This window comes from Lynx rufus, unplaced genomic scaffold (assembly GCF_022079265.1).
Source record: "Lynx rufus isolate CCGP_SWC_20201006 ecotype Redwood Valley unplaced genomic scaffold, mLynRuf1.p SCAF_1, whole genome shotgun sequence".
Classification (NCBI taxonomy): Eukaryota; Metazoa; Chordata; class Mammalia; order Carnivora; family Felidae; genus Lynx; species Lynx rufus.
This window is the reverse complement of record NW_025814823.1, coordinates 121668069-121695074: the sequence shown is the minus strand read 5'-3', so window position 1 is coordinate 121695074 and position 27006 is coordinate 121668069. Positions and strand designations below refer to the sequence as shown.

Sequence of the window (27006 nt, the reverse complement as noted above, 5' to 3'; positions counted from 1 at the left end):
ATAGAGCCAGAGTTGTGCGGCTCAGCTGTGCTGAGCAAAGGAAGGCAGCAAAAAGACAAATGCCGTATGACTTCACTCATAAGTGGAATTTAAGAAACAAAACAAGAGAGCAAAGGAAGAGAGAGAGAGAGAGAGAGAGAGGCACACTGAGAGACAGACTCTTAACTGTAGAGAACGGATGGTTACCAGAGGGGAATGGTTTAACTCAGTGATGTGGATTAAGGAGCGCACTTGGTGTGACAAGCACTTGGTGATACACGGGAAGTGCTGAATCCCTATACTATACACCAGAAACTAATACTACACTGTATGTTAACTAACTGAAATTTAAATAAAAACTTTAAAAAAGACATTGTCTTAGTTGTTTAAACCAACAACTACTTGATCTCCTTCCATTCTACTGGACCCTGATTTTCATCACTGGTCAAGTGGCATATGGAACCATGACAGGTTTAATTCAATCATGGTAACCGTTTTCCTCAACAAGGATTAGTTTACAAACGGGTAAGGGACAATTCTGGCTAAGACACATGAGGGCACATCTGCTAAGTAAGAGTGGTATATGTCAGGGGTGGGGTGAGGGTAGAAGAGGGTGAGGGTTGAAACAGGGACACTTTCTGGGAAGGTTACCTCTCATGATTTTTTAAAATGTCATGAGAAAGGTACTGTTACCTTAAGCCTTTGGACATTCTTTTTAGAGGCCATGATGTTTGTGGTTGCTATCACACCATGAAGAAAAATGCCTAAGAACAAAGCCAACATACTAGGCAGAGGAGACCTATGAAAAGAACCTGTGTGGCTCAGTTTCTGAATTAATTAAACCTAAAACCTCCCTAACTCTAAATTTCATGAAAGGAAAGAAAATAAATCTTCCTATTTCCCAAGTTATCTTTTACTTGAAGCCAAACACATCCTGAGATGTGTGTATTACCTCCATAATCAGAAAGAAGAAAAAAAAAAAAAAATCAAGTTCCACCCTGTATCATGGAGTACAACGGCTAAACCATACACCACAGTTCAAAAATCTTACAGTTAACTGATGCATGCTACTTGAAAATGTCTAAGCGCAGCTCAAGTATTCTAAACATTTAGTATAAGTAACTCTTCCTGTTTTGGATCCTGTCTCCCTTTCTCTCCATCCCTCCCCCACTCATGTGGATGCGCGTTTTCTCTCTCTCTCTCAAAATTAAACATTTAAAATAAATAAATACATAAAGCTGGTCTCCCACTTTACAAAAAGTGTGTGTGTGTGTGTGTGTGTGCGTGTGTGTGCGTGTGTGTAGGTCAAACTGGTGAATGAAACTGCCTCAACAGTGAACAGAGTACTGCCAGCACAGTTCTCAAATCTGGACACTATATAACAACCTACCATTCTCTAAAGTCAGGGAGAAAAAGGACTAAGCGGTGTCAAACTCAGAGTGAAGTCTTGCTCTTTAAGATTTCCTTCACCATCGGGGCTCCTGGGTGGCTCAGTTGGTTAAGCATCCGACTTTGGCTCAGGTCAGGATATTGGTGGCTCATGAGTTTGAGCCCCGTGTTGGTCTCTATGCTGATAGCTCAGAGCCTAGAGCCTGCTTTAGATTCTGTCTCCCTCTCTCTGCCCCTCCCTCGCTCACACACAGTTTCTCTCTCAAATATAAATAAACAGTAAAAAACAAGTAAAAATATTTCCTTCATCTTTAATACTTAATAGGGCTGAAAATGTTTTCTCTCAAAGAAGTTGTTTGAGTCGGGGCGCCTGGGTGGCTCAGTCGGTTTAGTGTCCGACTTCAGCTCAGGCCATGATCTCACGGTTCACGGGTTCAAGCCCAGCATTGGGCTCTGAGCCTGAAGCCTGCTTCAAATTCTGTGTCTCTCTCTCTCTGCCCCTTCTCCACTCGCACTCTGTCTCTTTCTCTCTCTCCAAAATAAAATAAAAACATTAAAATAAAAATTTAAATAAGTAAAATAAAAATTTAAAACAAAAGTTGTTTGAGGAATAGGGATCCCAGATATTAACAGTCAAGTGTATTTTTATCTTGGTTCTGACACTTACTTAACGATCTTTTTATATGTATGACTCACTTTTAAGTTTTAAACATGAGTTTTCCCTGTATGTACACATGGGATTTCACATGCACTTTATACAGTTATTTAATAAGATTAAATGAGATCATGTATGAAAACGCTCTAGCACAAGTAACACTCAATATTTAATTGGATGAATGAGTAACTGGAGAGAAGATATACTCTGTTTATGAAGCAAATTAAAGACAGTTACCTGTAGCAAATCTCTACTTGCATGTTTATCTAAAAGTGGTTGCCCTTGTATACAGAACATAACTACACATGTCTCTTATCCTAATAAATTCTCCCTTTGAATTCTGCCTTCGTCCCAGATCATTTTCACTTATTGACTATGAACACCTGGTAAACCATGTAATAACCCTAAAACAAAAATCAAATATTTGCTTTGGAACAACTTGTCACTACAAATGCATTTATGTGGGCTATTATGGAATTATAAAGCATGACCTGCTTCTTGACCTTCAAATATATTAATAAGAGTTTGCTAATACCCATTTTTTACAACTTGATTTTCTAATCTATAAAACATTTGACACTTAAACAGAATGCAAGAAAATGCTGAATACAGTGCTTTTAGAGTGGATATCTGCCAACTTTAAAAACTTACTGAGAAATGTTGAAGCAATTCATCTTTTTCCTCCTCAATGAATCCCCCTACTGTTAGTGCTTTGGGGCGGTGGTCCACCACCATGTGATTCAGCGAGCCCCTTCCTCTTCCTCCACGGCCTCGGCCTCTTCCTCGACCTTGAGAGGACATAGTCTTTCCTCGACCCACAGGTAAAATGCCTAATCGTGCAGCCTGAATAACAGCAAAAGGCAGAATATAATATACTCTAGGAAGAACCGTGGAAGAACCTCTTAAGAACCTCTTAAATCTCACCTCAACCTGTAACTGACTGAGTTTTTTCCGTAACTCTGTTGTGTCTTCTCCTGAGGATAGCCTCTTATGAAGGTCCAGTTCAGTATCTAATAGTTCTTTCTGAGCCTTTGGAAAATTAAGAGTAAAAATGTATTTGTTAGATAACTTCCAAGATCTTATTCGGAATATCATACTTAAAGAATGACATAACATCTCTTTTGGCAAAAGGAGAATGAGAGGATGCAATAAACTGGAGTGTTTAAAGGAAGGTTCACTGTATGAAAACATACAGAGAATATACTGAAATCAGTAAAAATAAGAAGCAGTATTACTGCTTAAGATGGCTTAAAAATCAGACTCTGGAAACAGTCAAATGAGAAAAGGGAGCTGAGAATAATTTTCTAATAATAAAGAGCCATAAATCAAACTCAATGGAAGCAAAATATATACATAGGAAAAATTAATAATAAAAACATAAATAACATCTACATAACTGCTTTCAGATTTGAACTCTACAATACTGCACTTTTTGTGTGTGTGAGGGATAAACTATCTGTCTTTAGATGGTGTGACTGTAAGACTAATTTTTACTCCCATATTGTCTTAAAATTTTTTTAATTTTTTTATTTTGTGAGTGGGGGGGGGTGGCGGGAGAGAATATCCCAAGCAAGCCCCACGCTGCCAGTGCAGACCCCGACAAAGGGCTCCGTCTCACTAAGTGAGCCATGAGATCATGACCTGAGCCAAAATCGACAGTCAGACATCCAGCCAACTGGGCCACCCAGGCGTCCCTCTCTTCAATTTTTAAAATGTTCGTTATGTTTCTTCTATAATTGGGGGAAATTTCACTAAAAATATTTTTTATTAAACGTTTTCAATGCAATCTTGAAGAAATACTTTATATCCCTCTAGTAATACAGAACCACAACTTCAAATGTATTATAATATTAGATATAAAAATTTGCACTCTATATATCTGACAAATTTATTATTTTGAGTTCTCGAAGGACTAGAAATTAAAATTCCACTACAGAGGGGTGCCTGGCTGACTCAGTCAAGAAGGGCATGACTCTTGATCTCGGGGTGTGAGTTTGAGCCCCATGTTGGATGTCAAGATTACTTAAAAATAAAATCTTTAAAAAAAAATTTTTTTAATTCCATGACAGAGCTGTGGTATAATGTAATCACTGTGTAAAGTAACTATTCTCCTAGGTAAGGAAACAAATGACAATTAATAAAATGAGACGTAGGGTGCCTGGGTGGCTAAGTCAGTTGAGTGTCCAACTTTGGCTCGGGTAGTGATCTCGCAGTTCGTGGGTTTGAGCCCCGCACTGGGCTCCGTGCTGACATCTCAGAGACTGGAGCATCCTGGAGATTCTGAGTCTCCCTCTCTCTACCCCTTGCCCACTCACACTCTGTCTTTCTCTCTCTCTCTCTCTCTCAAAAATAAACATTAAAAAAAGTATTTTTTAAAAAAGAGACTTAAGTGGATTTGGAACTTTAAGTGGATTATCCTTTTCAATAGAGTATCACATTTTTACCCGTATTAAAGCCAATGATACCTTTTGAATATTAAAAGGAATGGTTTCACTGTATTATAGGATTAGAAAAACAATTGCTGAAATAGGAAATACCACTTTTTTTTCCATCACTCTAGCAATTTCATATTTAGGAAAGGAAACCATAAATTCAGTTAGTAAACATAATAATAATAAACATATCTTTGTTCAAACAAGGTATTAGCACCTCTTTCAAAGACAAGACACAGGATCTATAGGAACATTTAAAATTTTTACTGTCTCCCTGTTATACTATTAGTTACCTAAGGGTTCCACTGTACTTCAAAGCACCAAACATATAACAGATGTTCAACAACCCTATGCTGAATGGAAAATGCAAATACATACCTCTGTTTTTGTCTTAACTTTAGATGGTGTGGAGACTGCGGAAGATGTTTTTAATTCATCTTTCAATTGCGAGATCTTTTCTCCAAGCTCTTTCAAAGTCTTCATTATATTTGCTCTTTCTTCTGGTTTCATGTTTTTGTTCTTTTCTAGCTTAGATATTAGCATCTATAAAATAAACAGAAAAAAGTAAAAACTATGCCTAGTAACTTTTACTATAACTAACCCTTATCAACTTTACTAAGAGGAATAGCTATAAAATCCATTGTAGAAAACAATTCCAGCAGGCAAAAGAGCTCTTGTCTTACCTTTTGGCATTCTATTTGTTTTTCTAGCACTTCTTGCCTCTTTTTCCTCATATCTTGCTGTAGCTTCATTGCTTCCTATATGAATACATTTAAAAAATTAGTAAGAGATAACAATATTTGCCAATGATATACTTGCAAACATTTGATACATGAACAATTCATTTTCTTCTGGATCATCCCTATGCTATACAAGACAAATTTCACTCCTAATCAAAAAACAGATGAAACCAGAAATGAAACCTTTAATTACATTTTCTATGGAAGAGTTAAAATTTCTAAGTGTACTTTTAAAAATATTTAAAAGGCTAACTCCTAATTAGCTGTATCTATGACATTTATTCTTGAGTTACCTGAATGTACGTATGAGGAAAAACAAGGGCTGTTTCTACTTGCCAATGTAATAAGCCATCCCTGATTTTTCAAGTTTAAAGTTTAATAAATGTGAGATGCAGGCTAGAGGACAGAAATGATGGCAAATTCTACGGATTTTTGCCAGGAAAATATTGCCTCCCACCCCTCTGCTAATCAAATCTCCAATTATATGGAAATAATACCTATAAATATCTATTTGATTTAAAATCATCTATATGAGTTTATATCTAAGATAACAATGAAACTCAGAAGTCATATGAATACCAATTACATAAACATTATACTTTACATAAAACACTAACTTACAAAAGCAAGAGAGGAATTAAAAGAAGAAATAATGAAATAAAACTGGTTCTTCACCTTGGAGAAAAAAAAACAGGACAACTCAGTGCTATTTATTTTTACATAGAAAAAAATCCTTCCTTGTTCTTGATGTAGCCTCTGCAAGGCAACTGCAAAATACTTTTTTGTCTGTTCACCTTTTTTTTTTTCAAATGTACACTCCATCGAGAAGCAGCTAAATAAACATAATGTAGTTCTAGAACATGAACTATTCAAATGTGTTAATAAAATCGCTTAAGAATTCAATGGGTCCTTCCCTCTTTAAGGAAATTAGAATCAAGGCTGTTACCTGTTTCTTTTTAAGAACTTCTTGAACATCATGAGATTTAGACCCTGAACAAAGTTTTGAAGGCGTCTTTAAGTTTGAGGAGCTGTAAATCATTTTTGGATGGCCTGGAGCTGAAAATATCTATGAAACACAAGTATAATTAAATTAAATATTAGAACGCTTTAAGGTAATTTTTTAGAAAGACTGCATGTATTTCTTTTGGTTCAGGAGTTAAAGTTTACTATAAAAACTTCATTTATATAACTGGTTTTTATATATACATAAATTCAACTGTAATTCAAATACAAAAACAAAATTTTAGCAATAATGTTTCTGAACGCAATCACATCCTTCTTCTATTTTCTTAATTGAGAAAAAGGAACCACAGCCACTTTTATCTAGGAGCAGGCCTGTACTCATAGCGAAGCCTTACTGTCCTCTCATTCAACAATTTCACAGATTAAGAACCTCCAACAAACCAACTCTTGTGACCGCGATGAATCAAGACAAAAACAAAAACAAATCCACAATTCAGAATCATGACTGAACACAGAAAAAAACAGGAATACTATTCAAACAGTTAAAATAACAAGTCCCTTTCTAACCTGGCTAACAGCAATGACTGCAGCCTCTTTACCAATTACATCTTTAGTCTCATTCTACTTTTCCCTCCTTCTAAGTTAAGACTAATTAAGACATCTGGTCATAGAATTATTCCTATTTCTTTAAACCCTGATCCAAATCACCTAACACAGGATTAAAGTACTTCCTCATCAGAATCTATTTAAATCAAATGCTATATGAGTTTATAATCAAACATAAAACAAGTAGTTAGCTCACAGGTCTGACTTTGCAAGCAAAGTGGTGGCCATTTTTACTGTGGTTGTTTTGGTATTTAGATTCCTTTCCCGTTCTGAACAGACCACTCTCCAGTTAATCTTCCCTTTTTTAAGGCATAGCAGAGCTACATGGCACAGTATAATCTCTCTGGTTTAAGTCTTTCCTAACACAAATGGCAACACCTACAATTTACTGAGCACTTAGTATGTACTTAACACTCCCTTTCCATGCTTTACTAACATGAAATTTTTTTAATCCCCAGAGCAACTTATTGAAAAGGAAACCAATGCTCCCAAGTTATCTAATACAGCTAGTAAGAGGCAGGTCAAGTCAAATAGGGCTGTCTGACTTCCAAATCTGTAACTATCTTTGTTTTGCTATCTTTTCATAATAGAATTTTTGAAACAACAGAGTTATACTACAAAGGTGATGTACCCATCACTAAGTACCAACAATTATCAGGACATAAAATAGAGTAGTTCCCCCTTATCCAGTTTGGCTTTCCACGGTTTGTTACCCAAGGTCAACTGTGGCCCAGAAACAGATGACCCTCCTTCTGACTCATCAGGAGGTCATTAGAAGCCTAACAATACATCACACTGCCTATATTATTCACCTCACTTCACCTCATCTGGAGGCATTTATTTTATCATCTCACATCATCACAAGAAGGATGAATATGGTACAGTATTTTCAGTGACTTCTCCTTTATTAAAGTATAGTTATAACTATTCCATTTTAATATTATCATTGTGCATCTCTTATTGTGCCTAATTTATAAATTAAACTTTATTATGGGTATGTACCCATATTATGGGTATGTACAAGAAAAAACATAATATATACGGGATTTGGTACTATCTACGGTGTCATGCATCTAATGGGAGTCTTAGAAAGTATCCTCACAGATAAGGGGAGACTACTATCCTTTTGTTTTACCTAAATCCCTAACTCCACATTCATATCAAACACTATGTTTCTATGTTTTACATGTAAATATTCAGTTGTATCTCTAAAAAAATAAGGACTCCATTCTTTTTAAAACATAACCACAATACCATCATCACACTTATAACAACTCCTTACTATCATTAGACAATCACATCTCATGATTGTATTATAATTTTTTTTTAAATTTTTTTTAGTGTTTATTTTTGAGACAGAGAGACAGAGGGTGAGTGGGGGAGGGGCAGAGAGAGAGGGAGACACAGAATTCGAAGCAGGCTCCAGGCTCCCAGCTGTCAGCACAGAGCCAGGTGCGGGGCTCAAACCCACGAACTGTGAGATCATGACCTGAGCTGAAGTCAGACACTTAACGAATGAGCCACCCAGGGTGCCCCAAGATTGTATTATAATTTTCTAAACATTTTCTGCCATTTGAATTGGGCTCTATGAAGGTTCTTCTACAGGAACTGGTTATATCTCTTTAAAGTCTATTTTGATACCATTTCCTTTCTCATCTCTTTCTTTTCCTTGCAAACTGCTTTTTGAAGAAATCAGGTCATTTATCCTGTGAATTTGTATTCACCACAAAATTCTATGATACCCCATAACATGTTTCTGTGTCCTCTGAATTTCCTTCAAATTAGTAGATCTAGAGCCTTTATGACATCTTCTCAATCTTTTGACAGGATTCCAGAAATTGTTGACAACTTTGTTTTCTGGTTGAACAAAGTAATTCTAGGGTCACCTGGAATACTGCCAGCCCCAGATCTGCAGACAGCCATTTCTTCAAAAAACCCTTGGTTCCTCTGAGTGCCTGGGAGGGGGCAGGGGGTAATTACCCTTGGACTGATTATTATTTCTCAACCTTTTCAGTGAATAGAATTAAGAAATGTTTTGGAGCTTTTTACTGCTTATTATTTTTTATGATAAAACAGTCTGTGAATGTGTATCAATACAGCTGATCCTTGAATAACTCAGGGGTTAAGGGGCACGGACGCCAAGAATCAAAAATCCACATATTTAACTTCTGACTTCCCCAAAACTTAATTGCCTACTGCTAACCAAAAACCTTACCGATAACATAAACAGTCAATTAACACGTACTTTTTATGTTACATGTTTTATATACTGTATTCTTCTAAGACGCTACAGAAAAGAAAATGTTAAGCAAATCCTAAGAGAAAATACATTTACAGTCCTGTGTTGTATTTATTTTAAAAATCCATGTTTAGGTGATCTGCACAATTCAAACCCATGTTGTTCAAGGATCTACCATACTTTCAATTCAAACATAGGACTACAGTGTTTTCACTTAATCTACCATACACATCTTTTCAACCACATTGAAAATCGCACCTGTCAGTGACACCAATATAACTTTTCATTTGATTTATCCTACAATGCTCACAAACTGTTTCAGAATAACATTATTGCTGAAAAATACTTGTTAAAATTGTTTTTTTGAACTCAGGGTTCATCTCATTAGGAATATATATTCAAATAGCTGTATTTTAAAGTACTCTCTAGGGGCACCTGGGTGGCACAGTCGGTTAAGTATCTGACTCTTCATTTTGGCTCAGGACATGATCTCGTGGTTCATGAGGTCAAGTCAGGGTCTGCGCAATCAGTGTGGGATTCATTCTCTCCCTCTCTGCCTCTCCCCTGCTCACAATGTCTCTCTCAAAAAAATAAACTGTAAAAAATGAAAAAGGTACTCTCTATGCAAACATATTACTTCATTTGTTTCACTTTTCAATTCTCAGACATTACTTTTTTCATTTTATGACTGAACGCAGCATTTACATGGTTCTAAGACAAATCTACAAAATAAGACATAGTCAAAGTTGTCTAGTTTTTTCCATCCTTGCCGTCACCACCAAGATTTAAATTTTAGGAACTAAAAGAAATTTTTTTTAATTAATTTTAGGATTTTTTTGTTTCTGCTATTAATCAAATACTTAGGTGTTCAATGGCCCTACTTACTTACATTAACAGTGGCTGCCTATATATGTTTTGTACCATTGTACTTTTTTTTTTTTTTTTTTTTTACCTAATACAGCCTCATGATCACCTCATAGTACATATGAAGATATTCCTCATTCTGTTGTAAAGTTGCACTTTTGCTACTGTACTGCATTTTAAGTTAACTAGTCCCCTACTGATGGACATCTGGATTGTTTCCAGTCTTTTGCTATTATAGTCTACACTTACTAGCCTGGTACGTATATTTTTTCGTAGTTTGACAAATGTACTTTTGGCATACATTCTGAAAAGGAGGGTTACTGATTTAGAATAAATGCATACATAATTTTGCCAGACACCGCCAAATTTGCTTTCATGGGGGTTGTAACATTTAGCATTTCCATCAGCATCTAAATTCTCAGATCTTTTTGGAAATTATCCTAGTTTATTATGTAATTTGAAAAATGGATCTAGTTTTATCTTTTCTACACGGCTATTCAGTTATCCAAATACATTTATCAAAAAGTCCATATTCTCCCCACTGACCTGAGATACTCTTTGACATCTAATAAATTCCTATTTGCAAATGAGTCTATTTCTCATCTTTTACTCTATTTCACTGGTCTATCTCTTCATGTGCCAGTACTAACTGACTTAGTTACATAGACTTCATAATACTTTTATTATGGCTAGTAGGGTTAAGCACTCCCCGCACCGGCCTTGATCATTTTCAGAATTTTCCAAGCCCTCTTTGAAATAATCACCATTGTGCAAAGTCACTGTACAGATATATTCCTAAAAGCAAAAGAAACTACTTAAGATACATTTCAAAGTTTTGATTAGGATAGAATCTTCTTCACTATATTCTTCTAAAATTCTCAAACTCCTACTTAGCTTTGAATAGAAAAAAAAATTTAGCCAATTTCTGGCCGTATCATGGAAATTAGGCAAGTATACCTTCCACATTAAGGTTAGCTGTCACGTTTACCTCAAGTGAAGAAACAAGACATTACAAATCTGGATGAAAGTTAAGTTGTTAATTTCTCTGTGTCACTAAACAATTTTAAATATATTTGAGGATCGTGGCACCTGGGTGGCTCAGCTGGTTAAGCATCCAGCTTTGGCTCAGGTCATGATCTCACTGTTTGTGAGTTGGAGCCCTGTGTTGGGCTCTGCGCTGACAGCTCAGAGCCTAGAGCCTACTTCAGATTCAGGGTCTCCCTCTCTCTCTCTGCCCCTTCCCTGCTCACTTCGTCTCTCTCTGTTTCTCGAAAATAAACATTAAAAATTATAAATAGGTAGACAGATTGTGTAATTAATGAATCAGAGGGTCACAGAAATACATACCTGGCAATCCTCTCCAGTACCACCTGACTGATTCAACACGTGTGATGCATCACTCTGGTTACCACTTGCGTGTCCAAGGCGATGTTTAACAGGAACTTTGTTAAGAACATATGCGCCGGATGTCTGTGGTTTACTCATCATCTGCATACACAAAATAAACACATAAGTGGTAAAAGTTTTAAAAATGCCCAGGAATGATACAAATTCAGGCTAGTGATTACCCTGGAGAAGAAAATAAAGAAATGAGAAGGGAGAGTGCTTCTATCATCTCTAAGTTTTTAAGTGGTAGATATTCAAATGATTTCTATTATCTATTCTATGGATGTCTGAAATATGTCATAACAAAATGCATGCATATGGATATAAACTCATACAGAAAACAAGTTCTACTAATTTTTAAAATGTTCCCTTTAATATGTAATGCTTTGAAGGATCTGGGGCTTCTAAATGATAGTAGCTTAATATCAATAACAGTGTGATATGGACACCCCAAGAACACAGTGCAATCTTGGGCTGCATTAACAGAACACAGTCTAATGGATCACAAACATGACCGTATCACTCTTGTACACCATTCAGCCTACATCCAGGGGAAGAACCTGCCTCTGGGCTCTAACATGAAGTGGGACCTAGACAAAAGAAATGGAGGCTGAGATGCACATAAAAAGTATAATGACTGGACTTAAGATTACATATGGTAATACTAAAAAAAAAAAAAACCTGAATGCATTTAATTCAAACAAGAGAACACCTAGGAAAAGATTAGCATTACCATCAATATTGGAATGGCACTAATGCATAGTGGTTTTTTCTTTACTTCCTTCATCTGTTCATTCAAGTATAGTTTGAGCAACATGTGCCAAGCCTTGTTTTAGACACAAGAGACAGAAGGAATAAAACAGGCAAAATCCTATTTTCTCGGAGCTTACATTTCAATTTTTAAAGCTTTTAAAGAGTTTTCTACATGGAAAAAAGTCAGACAAAAGAGTGGGTACAAGGATGACTGAGTCTAACACAAAACAAAGAAGAAGTTCTAGATTCAGAGTTGTCTGGTAGTGGACAGTTATTATACTTTAGTGTTGAGAAGAATCACTAAGAGTATTCCTTTAAACATGTAGATTTATGGGTCCCATTTCTACAGACTGACTGTAACTTGTGGGTGCTAAGATCCAAGAATTTGTATTCAGGCAAGTAATTCTGGTAGAAGCAGAATTGCACTTGTCAAACTTTACGGTTTGTAAGAATCAAGTGGAGAGCTTGTTAAAACACAGATGCTTAAGCCCCAACCCTAGTGATTCTAAGTTGAGGTGAGGTCCAAAAAACTGCATGTCTAATAAGTTCTCAGGAGATAAGATGCAGCTGGTCTGCAGATCAAACTGAGAAGTTTTAAAGTAGAAGACCTAACGACCGCAAATTGACAATGATCTAGAGGGTGGGACCAGAGGACTTTTCCTTGTCTATGAACCAGTAGATTACCTTCTGGATACCCCCATGTACCGTTGAGGGAGGGGACTGGGCCACCAGCACTTGTTGCTGATGAAGGTGCTGTGGCAAATGGTGGTGCTGCTGCGACAGGTGACTAAGTGTTTGCTGTTGCTGCAGGAGTAGCTGTGTTGGAGACTGCAATGCAGGCTGCTCATTATTTTCCCTATGCCACAGAACTCGAATGAACCGGTTATTTAGAACTGCTTCAGTGCTGGAAATGGCTTTCCTGGCCTCCTCATTGGTAAGATACTGGATGAGGGCTGCTTCTGGATCTCCCTTAAAAGCAACCTGTAAGAAAAAAAAACAAAAGCAACAAAAAAAAGCAAACAAATTAATAAGCGGTTAAATGCAAATAAATTATTGATAAAGACTTCAGAATAGAAAAGAACCTGCTGAAATCCATTCCGAAAGCTTTGTAAGTACAGTTCTCCATCACCCTAAAAGATAATATGCATATTTTTCAAATTATATACAAAAAAGACTAGTAATGTTACATAACCAGTTAGGGAAAAGTTGTTAGATCCCTCCCTGATATCCTACATCCAAATAAACTCCAGAGAAAGAAAATATTTTACCATAACAAAAAACAAAAACAAAAAAAAAAACAATAAAAACACAGAAGAAAAAAAGGTGAATATCTGTACAATCTGAGTGTTTGGAAAATCTTTTTATGCATACCTATAAAAACAGGATCCATAAAGACAAACAGTAGTAAATTCTACCACATAAAAATTTAAAATCTGTCAGTCCAAATATACCCTAAACTAAATGATGAATAGAAGAACTATTTTTGATATACATGACAAGCAATGGCTTGGAAAAGCACTATTATAAATGGCTTCATAAAAAATGGGCGAAGACAATCAATAGGCATATCCAAAAAAACCTGCAAATGATCTATATAAATCAGAATCTACGTAGTAATTTAAAAAAGCAAATGGGGCGCTTGGGTGGCTCAGCGGGTTAAGTGTCTGACTCTTGATTTTGACTCATGTCATAATCTCACAGTTTTGTGAGTATGAGCCCAATGTCCGGCTCTGTGCTGACTGCAAAGCCTGCTTGGGATTTCCCCCGCCCCACCCCCTCTGCCCCTCCCCAGCTCACACTCTAAATAAATAAATAAATAAATAAATAAATAAATAAATTTTATTTTAAAAAAAGAAAAGCAAAGTAAAACAAGTATAATTTTTCACTTACGAAACTGGTTCAAAACATTTTGATGGATCCACATTACAATGTTGACAGGCTTTAACACAGTGCATGTGGGAGTATCAACTGGCACAACCCTTTTGGCAAACAATTTGGCAGAGCACAAATAAAAAGTCTTAAAATTCCCTTTAATTCAGCAACGAATCATAAAAAGGTAACGAAAGGTTTAGCAACAAGGAGGCTCACCACAGCATTGTTTTTATAGAAGATAAGAGAAACAATAGAAATCCTCAACCACAAAGAACAGTAAGTAAATTATGGCCTATTGCTACAGACTGATTTATGCCCCCACTCCCAAATTCTTATGTTGAAACTCTAACTCACTGTGTGACTACATTTGGAGACAGGGCTTTTAGGAGGTAATTAAAGTTAAATGAGGTCATAAGTGTGGGGCCCTAATCAGATGGTACTGGAGGTCTTATAGGAAAAGGAAGAGCTCTTTCTCCCCTTCCAAAATTTGAGGACACAGCAAGAAAGTGGCCATCATAAAGAGAATCCTCACCAGGAACCAAAAAGGCCATCACTCTGATTTCGGACTTCCCCCAAAATAAATGTTGTTTAAGCCACCTAGTCTCTGATATGTATTTGTTATGGCAATCCAACAAGACTAATATACCAAATTACATTAAGCCATCTAATTTTCCTAAATGCCATAAACCATAATTACCTAGAAAACACGTAAGAGAAAAAAGGCAGAGACATCTGATATGATTTTGTATTCTTGAAGTGTGTAAAGTATTTTTAAAAAGAAAACATGTCTATGTGTGTGTATAGATGTGTTCTTCCATATAAATACAGTATGTTCATCAAAAGATTAATAATTATTGTTGCAACATGGTGAGATTCAGGTGATTTGTTTTTTCACTTTTGTTTAATGGATTTCCAATTATCTATAAAATTAAACACGTACTATACTCAGGAAAAAACACTGCTTAAAAATCTTTCAAAAAGAGTACCTTGGTTCAATTCTTTGAAATATCAAATTTCCTCATACTACTTTTTTTTAAAGTTTATTTTTTTGAGAGAGAGAGAGACAGACAGAGAGAGAGAGAGAGAGAGAGAGAGAGAGAGAATGAGTGAGCACAAGTGGGAGAAGGGCAGAGAGGGAGAGGAAGAGACAGAGAATCCCAAGCAGGCTCTGCAAAGTCAGTATGGAGCCTGATGCCGGGTTCAAACTCAGGAACCGTGAGATCACCCAGGCACCCCCTCATACTACTTTCTTCAGGTCTCAGCTTAAATGTCACCTCTCAGAGTGCTTTTTCTTGAGTTCCCTTCCCCCTCTATCACTTAATTACCTTACTATATTTATCTTTATAGCACTTAACCTGTTTTACTTGTTTATTCTCTCTCTGCTCTCTGAGAAGGTCAGCTGCATGAAGGCCAGGACCCTGATCATCATGCTCATTTTTAGCCAGTGTTTTCAACAGTGCTGGTCCAGTATAGCACACCTCCACATTTTGGATGAGTACAGAGATTGAAGGGTGCAGGGCACAGGGATTTATTGCAGTGACCTAAGGGTGGTGCCTTTTTTCATATAATTTTTTAAAAATTTTTAATGTTATATTTATTTTTGAGAGAAAGAGACAGAGCACGAGCAGGGGAGGAGCAGAGAGAGAGGGAGACACAGAATCTGAAGCAGGCTCCTGGCTCTGAGCTGTCAGCACAGAGCTTGACAAGGGGCTCAAACTCACGAACCGTGAGATTATGACCTGAGCCTAAGTCAGACACTTAACCAACTAAGCCACCCAGGCACCCCCTCATAATACTTTCTTAAATTGTTACATAAATCATATTTTGGTTTCATGACCAACATTAACCATCAGGGGTAACTGAGTGAAATGGCAAATTAATAAGGACTTCAAGTACTCTCAATTACACCGGAACACCCAACCACAAATGCATAAATTGGAATATGTGTCAAGTAGACAGCAAAATACAGAAACTACAAATCACATGATGTTAGATAACATGTTACACTGCCTAAATTCTCAAGATTACAACCATCCTTAACCAATTACTTTTTCACTACAATATAAAAGTCACTCAGTAGACAAAATTACCTTAGAAATTACCAAAAATCTTACCTATCTAGTTAGAATACTAAAGCAGATTAAAAAGTCTTTTGTCCAAAGCACCATGAATAAAAATATACTAACCATCCTCAATGTCTTTCAGGAAGAGGTTGCAGATAAGAAACAAATTAAAAAAAAAAAAAAAGCAAAAAACAAATTCAGCTTAATTTCATCATAAAGTTGGATATAGAGCTATACAGTGGAGCTTAAAACACTTAGCAGAGATTATAAGATTAATTACTGGCTCATTTAAGCAAAGTGAACTGCTATGTTCAAAGATGCATAAAAGCACATTCATCTGTCAGCAACCTAGTCACATTTACCTGGATGTTCACAATAGTTCCAAACTTGCTGAAGTGTTCATTGAGTTTAGTAATGTTGTTTAATTCCTGAGGGATCTTCTTGACTTCTAATTTGGTGTTTGTATACTGATTCTTTCTCAAAAATCCTGGTTTACTCTGACTGTTATTCCCTTGCCTGAAAGGAGTATTAATAGATCTTGATTAATTCCCCCACCTTATGCCTAGCCATCAGACAGGTCAACAAAAACTTTAAGTTTATATGTATTAAAGTGTCATTTGTAAGACATTCTTACATTCTTCAGAAATTACTAAGTAATTTTCACATCGTCCTTGTTACATGGGAACAGAACAGGTATAGAAAAAGAAGACTGAAGAGCAAAAGATCACAAAAAGAGAGGCCCAAATGAGATTAAAACTAATAGGCTAAAAAGATCCACCACAATTACCAAGGAGTCTAACTTTTTTTTTTTTTTTTTTTTTTTAAATTTTTTTTTTTTCAACGTTTATTTATTTTTGGGACAGAGAGAGACACAGCATGAACGGGGGAGGGGCAGAGAGAGAGGGAGACACAGAATCGGAAACAGGCTCCAGGCTCTGAGCCATCAGCCCAGAGCCTGACGCGGGGCTCGAACTCACGGACCGTGAGATCGTGACCTGGCTGAAGTCGGACGCTTAACCGACTGCGCCACCCAGGCGCCCCCAAGGAGTCTAACTTTAAAGCAAGGAAAGAACATCATTTTTTTCAATGGTAGGTTTTTCAACTTCTGTAAAAGTACAGAATACAAATTACTAATACCTATTATATTAGTTACTAATACAAATTACTAATATCTATTATATTCTGCTTGCTCTTCCCATTTTTAAGATGTTCTAATGATGCCTTAGGGAACCCTAATTTTGAGACACAAAGTTTTAAAATCACTGATTAATGACAACTGTGAATTTTACAAATTTACTAATGCAAACCAAAACAACAAATACACCAATTAGAACTACTAAGTAGCAAATTGTCTTACTTTCCCAGCCAAGGTTTCTTTGTGAGCGGCCCTTCCAAACCACTTATAGCTCTTTTTCGGCTATCTGGTTCAAGAACTACTCTGGTTATGTTGCTATTAATTGAAACAGGAACTGGTGGTTCAGTCTGGATGACAATGTTAGCAGCTGTTGGAAACAAAAATTAACATTACTAACAATGCATGGTACCTGAGGAATTTCAAATGATTACAATATATAGCCTAAAAGCTAAAAAGCACAGTGAATAGCACCCAGCTACCATTTCCTTTTCAGAAATGCTTATTTACTAACTGCTTCCTCCTTTTTCTCCTTTGTTAAAAATACAATATTGAAGTTTAAAAAGTCATAGGCAGTTCCAATGTAAAAATTGATTCAGACAAGGATCATCAATGGTTGGAAAACAATATTCATCAGTGAAACGGTGTTAGAGAACAAGATATTTATCTGGTGCCAAAGTACACCCCACAAATGATGACTTTACAATGGAGAGATCTACCAATTATCATCTCAGACAAGCAATCAAACTTAGCACCATAAACAGAGTGAAATTATTTGTACTGTTTGATGTGATTTAAAAAAAGTTCACCTGGACAGGATATTAAGGAATTATGATTTTCTTATGTGTAGCAATGATATTGTGCTTATAAAGGACGTCATATTCTTGGAAGTAAAATAAAGTATCTACAGGGCACAATCTCTGCAATATACTTTCAAGTAACTCAGGGAAAAAAAACCTGAAGGGAGAAGGAAAGAAGGGATAAAGAAGAATGTGCATTGCGCATACAAAAGCAAGCACTTAGGCCCAAAGGTGACAAAACTTTAATAAAGGTGAATCTAAGTAAAGGTATTCAGATGTTTATTGTATTTCTTTTGATTTCCTGTGCGTTTAAAATTTTTCAAACTCAAAAGTTGGGAGGAAAACCCAAAGCCCGTATTATAAATTGCTATATTTCATTCACAACAATTAAAACTAAAATACTTAAAGAAACTGACATTACAATGGCTTATCTGTGAATGGGGAGAGGTGTGAATAAAAAAGTAAGTAACAACACAAAACGATGCCTGATACACTGTGAATATTCTCCTTAACTTTAAGTGACTCTACCAAAAGTAAAATCAGCAGCCAAAAACGACATGTAGGGCTAGGGGTAGGGATGCTGGGGTAGGGATGAGAGTGGGGGGTAATATGTGTGACAATCGGGGAAATAATGATGCAGATTTAACATGTATTTCTTTAGCAGCTGCTATAGCTCAACAATTATGTTAGACATACGTGTAAATCAGTGAAAAAAATAACTTTGATCTCTGCTCTATTAGGGCCTTTATTTTCAGAAGGCAAATGGAGGAGATAGCAATTGTGATGGTATAATGCATTCTAGAAGCTGAGATGCCATTAGATCTTCCCTAAAATAGCTTGATTACCTTCTAACATTGCCTACTGCTTTCCTTTACTGAAGTGCTTTATAAAAAAAGAAAGAGATACAGAGCTAGAGGCTGGATGACTTTGCCAAGGTGACAAACCAAGTCTGCTGTACAAAAACCACATATCTTTTTTTTTTTTAATTTAAAAAAAAAAATTTTTTTAATGTTTATTTCAGAGACAGAGACAGTGTGAGTGGAGAAGGGACAAAAAGAGAGAGGGAGACAGAGAATCATAGCAGGCTCAAGGCTTTAAGCCGTCAGCACAGAGCCCGACACGGGGCTCGAACCCATGAACTTTGAGATCATGACCTGAGCTGAAGTCAGACACTTAACCAACTGTGCCACCCAGGGTCCCCCAAAGACCTCATTTCTATCTGAGTGAGATTATCCACGAATTACTGTATATGAATGCAGAGAAAGACCAGACAAGCGACAAAGGAAAAACTTGAATTTTTAAGACTCTGATCTTTCCACTAATTTCAAGTAATTTGGTAATAATATATGCATTATAGCATAGAAGGTAATAGTATACTCTTCAGAATTGGAATGACCTGGGTTCAAATTCTAGTTTGGCCACTAAAAGCTGTGTGACTTTGGGCAAATTTCTTTAACCTCTCTAATCCTCAGTGTCTTTATCTGTAAAAAGAGAATTAAAATAGTACCTCTTTTAAGGAGTTGTAGGAAAGGAAAATAAGAGATAATAATACATATACAAAAGCATTTGGTTTCATCTTGACACAAAACTGTTAGCTTGCAGTAGTAACAATGATATTAATGGCAGTAAATAAAAGTTAATAAAATCAAGACAGGAAAGAAGGTAAGAACACGAAAATAGTCACCATATAACTAAATCAGAAAAACATTGTCGGGGGGGGGGGTGCCCGGGTGGCTCAGTTAAACATCCAACTATTGATCAGCTCATGACCTTGCTGTTTGTGGGATCAAGCTATGAGCCCAGCTCCATGCAGAGCCTGCTTGGGAATCTCTTTCTCTGCCCCTCCCTGACTCGTGCACATGCACACACTCCCTCAAAATAAATAAATAACCTTTTAAAAAATGTTTAAAAAAAAGATAAATACTGTCAGGATGTCCCATGGACAGTCATTCAAATTAAAATTAAATATCAAAAAACCAACTATAGTAAGAAAAACTGGAACCTCATCAAACTTTTTAACCCAACTTTTTTGTTTTCAGATCTTTTTATATTTATTTTTGAGAGAGAGAGAGAGAGAGAGAGAGAGAGAACACGAGCCACCAGAGTACACGGGGAAGGGACAGAGAAAGAGGGAGACACAGGCTCCAGGCTCTGAGCTGTCAGCACAAACCCCAATGTGGGGCTCAAACCCACAAACCATGAGATCACAACCTGGGCCAAAGTCGAATGCTCAACCGACTGAGCCACCTGGTGCCCCTAAACCAACTTTTTTAAGGGAGGAGAAAGGAGGACATCAACCCATATTAAAGGTAAATGCTTACATTTAATTTTTAAAGGTTTATGACTATGCTCTGTAAAGATCCTGACATATGGTTGTAATCATAAATATTAAAAAAGGTCAAATAATCATCTTATTGCAGTATTTTAGATTCTCAGTTATTAGTGTGCAACACAGCTCTTACGATACAAAGTAGGCCCTGAAGTGATCAAATTCTTTGAAGGCAAGGGACCATGTCATTTCATCTTTCTTTACCTATTTTCTAGTGCAGTGCCCAGTAAATAGCTAAAACAGGCTAAAGGTATACAAAAAAAGCAATTAAAAAAAAGTATTATTTTTATTTTAAAATAAATATATTACAATTATAGCTTTATTTATTTATTTTTTTTATTTATTTTGAGAGACAGCCCAAGTTGGGGAGAGGCAGACAGAGGGGGAGAGAGAGAATCCTAAGCAGACCCCACACTGCCAGTGCAGAGCTTGACGCAAGGCTCAAATTCATGAAACTGTGAGATCATGACCTAACCAAGGGTTGGACGCTTAACCGACTGAGCCACCCAGGTGTCCCTCTAATTATAGTTTTAAAATAAAATGTGGAGACAAAGTTATTCAAAAACATTTATTTGAGATGATTATAGAGCACTCTTCAAAAGGACAGTGTGTAAATAATTTTGGACCTTAGTGAGGTCTGAAATGCTATACTGAACTCCTGTAAAACAGCAACAAACAAAGGCTGAGGCATTCTCACCTCTTGGATTTGCATCCATATCTCCAGATGTTAGGCCAATCAGGTTTGGGCGCTGTGTCTGTGTTCTGGAAAAGAATTGTCTGTACTGAGATCTACCAGAACTGGTAATACTAGGAGCTTCTGGATTATAACCATCTGGTTCATACGTATCTGGGGGAAAACAAAACAACAAAACACGTAACAAATAAGAGAGTAGTTAAGTAATTTTTCATTACTATAAACAACTGCAAAAAATGAATTTTTCTTTGATAAATACATCAACCTATACATACATACAAATACACACACACACACACACACACACACACACACACAATCTGAATTACAATAATACCCCTGTTAGAAGTGAAAGAAATAAAAACGCTCCTGTCTCAAAACACAGATACACATATTTGTTCTTGATTACGGAGATATTTCCAAATTCATTTACCTTAGCTAGCCATTTTTATCCTATATATTAATCACTTAATCCAAACATCTCTTAAATATTTTTAAAAGAAATATGCACATATATGAATACTATATATAAAGGACTGGTTGAGTTTCCTCTGTTATCATGTTTCACCAATTTCTTTTTTTTTTTTTTAATTTTTTTTTTTTCAACGTTTATTTATTTTTGGGACAGAGAGAGACAGAGCATGAACGGGGGAGGGGCAGAGAGAGAGGGAGACACAGAATCGGAAACAGGCTCCAGGCTCTGAGCCATCAGCCCAGAGCCCGACGCGGGGCTCGAACTCACGGACCGCGAGATCGTGACCTGGCTGAAGTCGGACGCTTAACCGACTGCGCCACCCAGGCGCCCCATTTCACCAATTTCTAGGTACTCTTTTTTTTTTTTAATTTACATCCAAGTTAGTATATAGTGCAATAATGACTTTACGAGTAGATTCATCCCCTGGGTAGAACACCCAGTGCTCATCCCAACAAGTGTCTTCCTTAATGCCCCTTGCCCATTTAGCCATCCCCCCCACCCTAGGTACTCTTTTAAGTAGGGAAAAAAATAGAGAAAAAAATCAATCTACTAATTTGATTACCTACATTTTAAAATGGAGATATAATAGCTGCTTTCATACATAAAACATTTCAAATGTTTTATTTCAAACAGCTAAAAAAATTTTACATTTACAAATATAATCATTATGTTACTACCAACCACCCCATCAATGCCACTTTTATCACATTCCCTTTGTTTTCTCTACAACTAAATATTTAATTCTTAAAATTATAATGCTAAATGGCTATTCTGTTAGTATTAAAAAAATTCTGAATATGTTCATCTCTAAGTGGTATATATCCTCTTCATCCTACATAAAATGAAACAAGGGTTAAGATTAAGTGAAGACACTGGTTTTCACAACTGTGATTTAGAAGTCCTTGCGTCTCTTTTTCTTCCTTGGTGGAAAAATGCTCTATGGCATTCATATTAAGTTTCAGCTACAAAGTAAGAGACATTCAGATCCTTACTAATGGCCAATCAATATGATTCAAAGTATAAGATCAGCAAATTATGATAAAAAAGTTTTCAGTTACCACTTGGTAGTCTTGAAAGAAAATCTCCTATAGCTGTAGGTTTTAAAGCAGTTACATAATCAAATGACCTTGTTCTATAATTCCTGAGAATACACAGAACCCCTAGAAACTCAAAAGTCCTTTAGACAGTTATGATGGACTCAGATCTAAAGGGAAAGCAAGAAATGTTAAAAACCTCATGAAACACCCACAAAGCACTCCACAGGTCTTCCAAAGGTACACATAAGTAGGAGGGAAGAGTTTTCCAGAAAGTACTACATTATACACAGCCAGGTCATACATGGATCAGAGAGGGAAAAAAAGATATGCTCATCTGTGATCAGCAAGAAAAACAGATGTTTTTGGTTTGCTTTTTAAAAAATTATCCTAGTTTTTCTTGTAATGTGTAACTGATTAGAAAATATTCAAGTAGATATTCTCTTCCTATTTACTGTATTAGAAATCAGTTCAAGGAACTACCATGACTTTTGTTACTGAGGCACTAAAAGTCAACATAGAGGACACCAGAGATGACAGACACACAGGAGGCCTAATCTAGCAACCACTAGGGACAAATCAAAGAGGCAGAGGAACAGAAGAGAAAACTACCTAAGAGGTTCAGTGGGAATTTGTGATGGCAGATCAGGATGCCAGTCACCACGCAGGCTGGCAAGCTATGGTACAAAAAGATCAGAGGGTGGATGGCCAGCCATCTGTAGCAAAGCTTACCTGGGACCAGAGGGGTGGGGCTGGAGACTGAGGTATGGTACCCAATGGAGGATCCCATGAGGTTTCGAGGTGGCACCAAACGAGCTGCCAACAGAGGAGGCGGTGTCCCCAACTGAAGTCGCTCAGATGCAGCAGCACCATGTTCACGAGAGTACATGGGCTGTCCTACAGAGGAAAGAATAGGAGGGCAGCTGGGAATGAGAGTCACAAGCTTCTCAGGGAATGATGTACTTCCTGAGACTTTAGCCAAGAACAGAGAGAGTACACCAAAATGCCAGTCGAGAAAGGTATTACTGATATTCTTCCTAACTCAAGAAACAGGCACATAACCAGTTAGGATGCACTGAGGTATAAAGAAAGAGTGAGAATTAGGCAGTATGACTGCATAATCTCCATTTTTCACAATCTTAAGTGGAACAACTATATGCTAATTGTACCCAAAACTGAACAGTCAACCATGTCACACTATCAGGTAAAGGTGCCCTGAGCTATTACTTGTGTACAGTTTTGTATCCAGCAAGACATGTAGTTTTTTGAAGACTATCACATCCATTAAAAACCAAAACTCTTCTCCTCAAAACCACATAGTTTAAGGTTGACACAAAACATACTCCCATATCTGGGAGCAGAAAAAACAATAAAAAAATTAAAAACAAAAAACACCACAAGCATATCCTCACAGAAAATGAGAAACGTTCAAAAGGAAAACACTAAACAAGACAGTGAAAACTTGTTATCCCATGAACAGGTAGATAACAAGTACAAAGAAAAAAGGACAAAACCCGAGATAAACAGACCAACTACTGTACGTATGAAATTACCTCAGATACTAAGAATGACTTTTGAAAAAAAGCACATTTAGAGCTTACATATATTAACACAAGAATCTCTAACACAATGAAGTCAAATTTGGTAGAAAAAGATTTAAAAAGAAGTACCAAGGAGTAGGCTTTTTTCTTTCATTGGACGCTTAATAGTATGTTTTACTGACTACTCCATGAGAACTATTTATAATGTTTACTCAACACTTTATATTTAAAGTCAGATGTTCACTATGTGGCACAAGATAAGTGAATTTAGAATTTCTTTTACACCTGATAAATTTCCTTAACAGTTATAAAATTCCAAAGATTTTTTTTAACTTTTTTTTTTAACGTTTATTATTGAGAGACAGAGAGATATTATTGAGAGACAGAGAGACACAGAGCATAGGCATGGGAGGGGCAGAGAGACACAGAATCCGAAGCAGGCTCCAGGCTCTGAGCTGCCGGCACAGAGCGCGACGCAGGGCTCGAACTCACAGACCGCAAGATCATGACCTGAGCCGAAGTCAGGCGCTTAACTGACTGAGCCACCCATGTGTCCCTCCAAAAGATTTTTAATACACTTTTAACAGAACAAACCACAATACAGCCACTTGATTTTATAGTAAACGTACAAGAGAAACAGATGTACTAAATTTTACTACCCTTCTCTTGCTACGTATGAAGCGAAGGAGGTGACAAATCATACTGTACAGCAGACCACAAAACTGTGTGCTTAGCACCAATTCTTTCAAAATTTGCATTAAAAAAGAATCTTTTGATCACTACATTGCAAAAACAACCTAACATATCATCAACGAAATCTGAAAATAGTTGTAAGAATGACCTACTGGGCAGAATTTCCTGCAGAATGAAGGGGTGTGCTAAAGAGAAAAATGGGGAAGTACATTCTCAGTCCATACAACTAGTTTAAATTTTGGACACAGCACTCAATGTACCAAGTATACTTAACTAATAACTGTCTTAAAGTGAAATGAAAAGTTAAAGGCTAATCTGCACAATGTCTTCTTGTCAACATGAATGACAAAGAACATGCATTTAATTTTAGAAAGATGGTTGTTTACTCAAATGCAGTCTGATGTTCAACAACCCTTAATGAAACAACAGGTCTAAGCAGTGATTACAAATGGCTGCTGAAACCATGAACAACTTTCAAAATGGATCAATCAGGATGAAAACACCTGTACACATTGATCAGCATTTACAATACAGAAAAGAAATATTATGTACATCATAAAATACTGTAGTAGGAAGTACATCAATAAAATATTCATGACAAAAACAAAAAACAAACATGAATCCAATGCCTCCAAATTTAGCCCCCAATTTATAGAAAACCCAGAAGATAGAAGAATGTGTTAAATGACACAAGGGGGTGTAATGTGCCAAGTCCAGAATGTGAAAACATTCTTCAGGACAAATGATCAGTTTCTTTAACAAATAAAGGTCAAGAAAAAACAAAACAGAGGTACGAGAAACTGTTATAGGTGTAAAGACTTAAGAAATACATCTTCTAAATATAATATGTAACCTTGTTTGGATCCAGCTTCAAATGAACCAGCTGTAAAAGGACACCTATGATACAATTTGGAAATATGAACACTGATGGCATATTTGACAACAGTAAACTTACAAATATTTTGGGAGTGTAATAAAGTACTGTGATTATGTGTTCAATCCTTATCTTTCAAAGATATACAATGAAGATTTTACAGATCAAATGTTACGTTTGGGGCTTGTTCTAAAATAATCAAGTCAGGGATGAGCTATACATGAAGCAAGATTAACTCCATATGTTGAGAAGCAGTGAAGGCCATGAGTACCTGAAGATTCCTGCAGTATTTGCTTTCCTTCTTTGTGTATTTGAAATTTTCCATAAGTTTTCTTAAATGAAGTATGTTACAATAACTGTGAAGGTGAGCTGATCACAACTTATATTCATTAATTTTAGTTCTGATCAGCACAGAGTGAATGGAGAATTTCAAAGTGCAAACACTCCAAGTTCATGCTCCTAAGTTTTTCATATATCTTATATGCCTGACAGCAAAATTTTCAGTTTTTAAAAATGAAGTTTAGTTATTTATTTTTAGAGAGAAAGAGTGAACAGGGGAGGAGCAGAGAGAAAGAAAAAGAATCCCAAGTAGGTTCTGTGCTATCAGTGCAGAGCCCAAAACAGGGCTTGAACCCACGAACCATGAGATCATGATCTGAGCTGAAATCAAGAATCAGACACAACCAACTGAACTCCCTAGGCACCCCCAAATTTTCACCTTCTTAATGTTAACTGTAGTCAGCTGAAGATAGTCTTTATTCAAATAGAATTTTTAGCTACTCTTTGTAATTTCCTGATTTTGTGTTTAAGAGTATTCCAAGGGAAAAAAAATCTTAAGCTTTAAACTAAAAGCTCAATTAGAAAACAAAAAAGCTACACCTTCCAATTATTGGCCATATTGATCATGTATCTTCAGTATTAGAATCCAAGGTCCCTGGCACACCATCTAAAGTTCCAGGGTCTAAATGATGTCTGGTACATAGTAAGAACTCAATAAAGAGTGACTTAAAGAAGCGATGAAAGTTTATTTATTAAAAGTATCCCAATGACAAGTATTTTGGATGAAAATCTGTATGCTGAAATGGACAATAAGATAATGAATGCAAGACAAAACAAAGTAAAACACAAGGGGAGAGATGCCCCAGACAACATTCAATGACTCTATCAGATATGAATAAATTTTCTAGACCTCAAAACCCAAGATTCTGCACAAAGAAACATTATTTATGCATTCCACAGAATTAAGTGCAGAATCTCAAGTTTAGTAGGTGTACAGGGCTTTAAATAATTTTACACAGTCGGTAACAGGAAATGTATTTTAAGAAAGATAATTTACATAAATTCATTTGGAGACTGACAACTGCCTTCAACCCAAAACATCAGTCTGTAGAATACAGGATGTTATATTCTACTATTACTCTTGCACACACTCGTTACACTGAGCTTAGCGATGAGAAAATGTATCTACCACATCTTCTTCAGAGAAACATAAA

At 36.4% G+C, this 27006-nt stretch overlaps 1 protein-coding gene across 4 annotated transcripts in view; it reads right to left on the bottom strand.

Moving 5' to 3' along the window:
* The window catches only part of RBM27 (RNA binding motif protein 27), a 73469-nt gene that overhangs the window by 10329 nt on the left and 36134 nt on the right, over nucleotides 1-27006 (bottom strand). For 2 of the 4 annotated variants that reach the window (XM_047086508.1, XM_047086499.1), the window contains exons 9-19: nucleotides 23138-23302; nucleotides 20900-21049; nucleotides 17299-17443; nucleotides 16304-16457; nucleotides 12691-12987; nucleotides 11215-11355; nucleotides 6142-6261; nucleotides 5139-5213; nucleotides 4834-4998; nucleotides 2948-3052; nucleotides 2675-2866 (exon numbers count right to left, since the gene is read on the bottom strand). In XM_047086508.1, the coding sequence (XP_046942464.1) occupies nucleotides 2675-2866; nucleotides 2948-3052; nucleotides 4834-4998; nucleotides 5139-5213; nucleotides 6142-6261; nucleotides 11215-11355; nucleotides 12691-12987; nucleotides 16304-16457; nucleotides 17299-17443; nucleotides 20900-21049; nucleotides 23138-23302 (1709 nt within the window). The remainder of the gene's footprint in view (nucleotides 1-2674; nucleotides 2867-2947; nucleotides 3053-4833; nucleotides 4999-5138; nucleotides 5214-6141; nucleotides 6262-11214; nucleotides 11356-12690; nucleotides 12988-16303; nucleotides 16458-17298; nucleotides 17444-20899; nucleotides 21050-23137; nucleotides 23303-27006) is intronic. The other 2 variants (XM_047086517.1, XM_047086520.1) reach the window with 1 other exon arrangement.